Source organism: Amia ocellicauda, chromosome 17, assembly GCF_036373705.1.
Source record: "Amia ocellicauda isolate fAmiCal2 chromosome 17, fAmiCal2.hap1, whole genome shotgun sequence".
In the NCBI taxonomy this organism is placed as follows: Eukaryota; Metazoa; Chordata; class Actinopteri; order Amiiformes; family Amiidae; genus Amia; species Amia ocellicauda.
The window spans coordinates 1,964,239-1,969,891 of NC_089866.1; the positions used below are offsets into that span (position 1 = coordinate 1,964,239).

Below are 5,653 nucleotides of genomic sequence, written 5' to 3' on the forward strand. Positions count from 1 at the left end.
CCTTTCAGTTTTGTCTGTTTGTGCCCATTGTTGTGTGCACAGTGAACCCCAATGCCATCCCTCCTCAGACCAGCAACTCTTTCTGTTCCTCCGTGTATCTCAGAGTCTGGCATCTGCTAGAAGACAGATCTCCCTAGTTTAGACAGCTTCCCTTCACACGGACCAGGTCCCCCGAGCTGTGACCAAGTGCCGGGTGGGTCTTGTCTGGCTGTAGTGTCACAGGCCTTTGACGTGTGTTGAAGGATAAACGTTACACTGTCCATTAGACCAGTGGGTCTCAGTCCCGGTCCTGAGGAGCCCCTAGCCTGCTGGTTTTTGTTCCAACTGAGCTCTCAATTACTTAATTGGACTAATAGTCTCTGATTTAGGATTTTTTAAAATAATTTTAAACCGTTGGGGTTTTAAGTTGAGTATAAAAGAACCAACTCTTTTATTACACTTTTGAAGGTCAAATATAAGCAGATTGTTACTTCAATTAAGTAAAAGAGCTTGGTTGGAATAAAAGCCGGGGGCAGGGGGTCCTCCAGGATTGGGAACCACTGCTGTAGACATTACCACCTTGACCCATTCTACCTAAAGGCGTCCTCTTTCATACATGTGTAAGACGAGGTTATTTTGTCATCCTTTTGTGTGAACAAGGCTGAAGAACATCACTGGTGAACAGAATGAGTTTCAGAAAAGAAAGTGTAAGAAGTGTGGCTCTGTTGACTATCCAGAAGCATGGGCACATACCATTTACCAGCCAGCCTTTACACAGAGCTTTGGCAGTGGATTCATGGCATCGATAAACTCACATTTATACAAATGAAATAAACTGAAGGTGAGTGGTAGAGGTGGAGGTGAGAAGTGTGCCATCTGCCTCTGGAACTAGGAACAGGACCAATCCACACAAGGAAGACCACCGTGGATCACCACGATTAGTCTGGGACCAGCGGACACATCTGGAAATTGAATATATGGGACCCTTACAATCTGCACAGAGGGGTCATGTCTGTTGGTAATTGACAGGAAGTGGATGAAGGCCTTCCTCGTAAAGAGGGACAGAACCAAGATTACTGCTATAATATTCACACACAGACCAGTTTACATTTCTCACAAGCACTGCACTGCACGTGAACTACAGATCGACCTTGTGTTCTCGCTGACCATTCTGAAACCATTTCCCAGCACGCTGTACAGTGGTAATCCATCCCAAGACACAATACGTGGGATTGAATTGCAGCACTGTAAATTTAAGTTTCACAGCATCAACAGTAAACATGATTACACATCGGGTTTCATCCTGCTGCATCAGGTCCATTTCCACTGGTAGGACTGAGTAGGTATGCACTCTGCAGTATGATCCACTAACCGCTTGTAAAAACATGTTCCTCTATTGGTCAGTACCCACTGCCATCCCGCCCACAGGCCAGTCACATCCCCAAACCCGGCTTTAATCAAACCGTTCCTTCACGGACGCAAACACTGCCTTGACTTCAAAATAAAATACCAAAGTGGAGAGAAACTAATCCCGTTCTGTTTCAGGATGAAATAGTCAATAATGAAGTTCATTTTGACTTTTCATGTATTTTATTTCCAAAACAAAAATCTCCCCCAAAACAACATGACATTTTAAAAAGATTCTACATCACTAGGAACACTAGAAGAGAGCGCTCCTAGGGGGGTAAGAACTGCAATAACAAAACCTGAAGTGTGTGTGAATGCGTGTGTGTGTGTATATATATATATAAAAAACAATCACATGAGACCTTCGATTATGTACAATACTACGGTACAAAGGAGTCGGAGGAAGATCAAGCCACGGACCCGGTGGTACGACCTGCAGCACCTGGAAACCAGAGAAGCTGGAGATTTTGCTCGAACGAAAGAACCCAACGATGGGAGATCAAATTAGCAGAGTGGAGGTGGAAAAAGCCCTGAAATCACGAGAAGCAAAAGGGGCGTCTACAATTCTCGAGTCCCTATGCTGGTTGTATTAAAACGAGGACAAAAAAAAAATATACACAAAAAAAACAATCTTGAAAGAATCTGTGATCTATTAGCTACCCTGGACGGCCCGTGGTCTGATGCCGAGGTTAACCCCGCACAGTTCTAACCCACGGCCCGTTTCTCGCCGGAGCCGCCGCAGCAGAGAGGGAGGGGCCCGCTGTCTACCGCGAGGAGTTGGAGCTGGAGCGGCTGCGGTGCCGGCGCCGGCCCGGTGACCTGGAGCGAGATCTCCGGCGCACGGGTGAGCGGCGGCGCGGGGAGCGGGACCTGGGGGGAGAGAGGGAGGTCAGGGTGAAACAGACCCTTCATTGTTTACTTGGTTTGTTTTGCTACGTTCGAGATTTGTGAGCCAGCTTCTCAGTGGCCAAAAGGGCTTTAGTGACTCCTTTCATACGAGACACAGCTCGGCTGCTCTCGTACATACTAGCACTTTTCAAAGAGGAGCAAATGACATCACGGCTAACCGACCCTTGGCACGACGACCTCACATCTGGATGGACAATAGACACAGAGATCCGTTACACAATGAACGTAAACGAACGGATCTCACACAGCCCCAACTGATTCTCCGAGCTTCTCGCTTTGGGGCTGAAAGGAGACACTGCAGACAGAAGGGCGCGGGGGGGCGGTACTGACCTCCTCCTCATGCGCGGGGGGGTCCGGCGCCACACCGGGGGCGGGGGGGGCATCCTGCGCGGGGGCGTGAGGCGGCGGGGGGCGAGGCGTAGCCGTGGGGCCAGCACGGCCGTGGCTGTGATCTCCTGGCCGTCGATCTGACCTGCGGACACAGAGGGACACCGGGGTCACGAACCGGCCGCCCAGAACCACTCGGCCAACCAGCACACAACCCAATCACCACTGCTCACAACAAGACTCATGACACACATGCTGCAATCATCTTGATCGCGTATTACAGCGGCAGATGCCTTTATCGACCGACGGCATCGCCGCACACTGCCCAACAGCGGGGCCGGCGGAGCGGCACGTACCTCCATCCATGTGTTTGAGGGCTTTCTCCGCCTCGTCCGCCGTCTCGAACTCCACGTAGGCGTAGCCCTTGGACAGGTGGGGATGCAGCCGGTCCACCGGCATGTCGATCATCTTGATCTTCCCGTAGGTGGAGAAGATCTCCATGATGTGATCTTTGGTGACGTTCCTGGTGAGCCGGCCGAGGTGGACCTTGGTGGGCCGGGGGCTCGGGCTCCTCCTCTTCCTCTCCTTCTCGTCCCTCTTCAGGGACTTGGACCTGGAGACAGACACACACTACTGTCAGAGGCGGGCGGATCGAGATGAGCGGGTGACACAGCTCTAGATTTACTTCTGAACGGCCGCACAATCAATGGCAAGGAGCTCTTGGGTTCAGTGGAACCGGCAGCTGCTACTGACACCCTTCACGCGAACGCGGCGGCGCCGAGATGATCGGAATTCGTACTTTGAGCGCGAGCGGCGCCGGTTGTCATGGCGGCGGCGGCCGGGGCTGGGCGAGCCGGAGGAGCTGCTGCTGCTGGAGCTGCGGGACGAGGAGGACGAGCCGGAGCGGCTGGACGCGGAGGTCGAGCTGGAGCCGCTGGACGAACCCGAGCTGGAGCCCGAGCTGGAGCTGGAGCTGGAGCTGGAGCGAGACCTGCCGCACAAACGCACACTGTGAGGAAGAGGGAGGGAGAGAGAGAGAGAGAGAGAGAGAGGGACAGGAGAGAGAGTGAGAGAGAGGAAGAGAGACAGAGACTGAGGGGACAGAGTGAGGGTTCCCTCGAGGGGGACAGGCAGAGTGTACAGTGAGGGGGAAAACTTAGAGACAGTAAGAGCATATCAGAGAGTGAACCCCCCCCAACACCGCACGCCACGCCGGGCCCGGTGCAGCCGCCCCGCTCACCGGCTGCTGCTGCTCCCTGTGGACGCGCTGCGGCGCTTGCGGCCCTTCTCTCTGCCCCGCTCCTTGTCCCCGCCGGCCTCCTTCGTGCCCGTCTTCTCCTTCCCGCGCTCCTTCGGCTTGTCCTCGGAGCGGTCCTTTCGTTTCGTAGGTGACGGCGCCCTGATGGGAGGAGAGCAGGAGAGGACAGGCACGTTACACGCAGGTGACACGGGAGTCACGCGGAGCAGGACTGCACCGCAATAGTCTGCGCCACAATATCCCAACCACATCAATAATACACCTTCACCATAATCCCTGCCCTGGCACAGAGAGAAAAACATCTATATGAGAGAGAGAGAGAGAGAGAGAGAGAGAGAGAATGCCCTGCTTCTTTCATAGAATGACATGCATTCATATTTTTACTTCTGGGTTTTGTGAGTATATTAATCAGTCAATGGACTAACTAGCTACTGGCAGGTTTTACCTCAGAAATACTGGTGTTAAACTGGAATAAAAGCAGCTAATGATTACTCAACCAGATGCTAATGCAGGATGCTGGGATACACAATAACTTTACACAGTGTGTGTATAAAAAGCCTCTTTACTACTTACTAACGAATGTTTACACCTCATACAGGAATTGTTCTAGAAGCTGCTGGAAAAAGCAGCTGTGATTGCACACACATCTGAAAGCCTTTCTAAGATGCTGTTCATTGCTTTCTGCAACCCCGGAGCTGGCGGAAGGTGCTCTGATCTCAACTATCAGACCGTAAGTTTAGCGCACACCGGTGTAAGAGCACCCTTCGAGGGAGAGATGTGTGAAGTGTGCAAGACACCGCAATGCAAAGATCATTGTTTAATACACGGAGCAAACACAAATGTCCCCAACAAACACAACCATTCATTTACTCCGCAGCGCGTACGCATAACACCCGGTGCGAAACCAGCCTGAAACAGCAGGCACAACCCCGCTATAGCCGCCATTGATGTTTTCATTCAAGTAACATTGGGATCTTTCGCTTCTTGCAACCGCCGCCATCATCCAACACAATCCCTGCCAGAGGATGTCAAATAACGCCTGGCATCGTAAGGCGCGTATCGCACTTAGTGAAAGGCACACGAATCTGTGCATAAAAGCCACAAACAGACAGAGGATGGAAATGGATTTTAAAAACAAACTTACATCTTTCCCGTAGTAAAAAATGATCTTCCCCCGACGGCGCAGGCTGATGACGTTGTAACTGCTGGCCCGGGCTGACGCTTTACGACGCAGCGCCCCTCCGGTCATCCGCGGCATGGCGATGTGTGTTTACATGGTTTTTTAAGTTAGCATTTTATTACAAACACATGCGTTGTTTTGTAGTTACGTAGCGACAACATAACTGCTCACCCCGCTGCCATCACTCTTGTCTGCGGAAGCATAGGAGTAATACTAGGGTTAAAAGGTGTCCATTGCTCCACCAATGGGAGCGGTGGGAATGTGCAGATCTGCGCAGAACTGCAGACATCTGCGCTACACGAAAGCGACCACCCAGTTGGGAAACGGGGAAGCGCTGTCGCCGTGTCCCACAATCCCCCGCTCCGAGCATCGGGCCGGCGAGCCGCGGTAACGGGAAGCCGAAGGTACCCGAATAAAACGCCATTCGCGCGTCTCGGCTTATTTCTGCTGTTTTCGGTCAGTCGGTCGGTTGTTGTTGTTGTTTTTCTTCATGCAAGTGATCAGAAGAAAAAAAGCGATTCACGTGTTTTAATAGGAAAACGGCGAACTTCACATCCAGCTCCCCAGCGCGGCTGTCAGTGTCAACAGACCGA

At 52.0% G+C, this 5,653-nt stretch overlaps 1 protein-coding gene across 2 annotated transcripts; it reads right to left on the reverse strand.

Moving 5' to 3' along the window:
* Window positions 1-1,508: 1,508 nt before the first annotated feature.
* On the reverse strand, window positions 1,509-5,221 carry rnps1 (RNA binding protein S1, serine-rich domain). 2 transcript variants are annotated; one of them, XM_066688777.1, is made up of 6 exons: window positions 5,025-5,221; window positions 3,863-4,021; window positions 3,422-3,631; window positions 2,979-3,235; window positions 2,626-2,767; window positions 1,509-2,256 (listed from the first exon to the last, which is right to left on the reverse strand). In XM_066688777.1, coding segments are annotated over exons 1-6 (876 nt in total). In that variant the 5' UTR covers window positions 5,027-5,221; the 3' UTR covers window positions 1,509-2,150. The 2 variants fall into 2 exon arrangements, with proteins under 2 accessions (XP_066544874.1, XP_066544875.1); XM_066688778.1 differs by having other exon boundaries at window positions 3,422-3,613; window positions 5,025-5,213.
* Between the last annotated feature and the right edge of the window lie 432 nt (window positions 5,222-5,653).

Coding starts and splice junctions, on each gene's coding strand:
- rnps1 (XM_066688777.1), bottom strand. Junction 3,632..3,862: donor ACAGGGAGCAGCAGCAGCCG/GTGAGCGGGGCG, acceptor TCTTCCTCACAG/TGTGCGTTTGTGCGGCAGGT. Junction 3,236..3,421: donor CGGCGCCGCTCGCGCTCAAA/GTACGAATTCCG, acceptor GTCTGTCTCCAG/GTCCAAGTCCCTGAAGAGGG.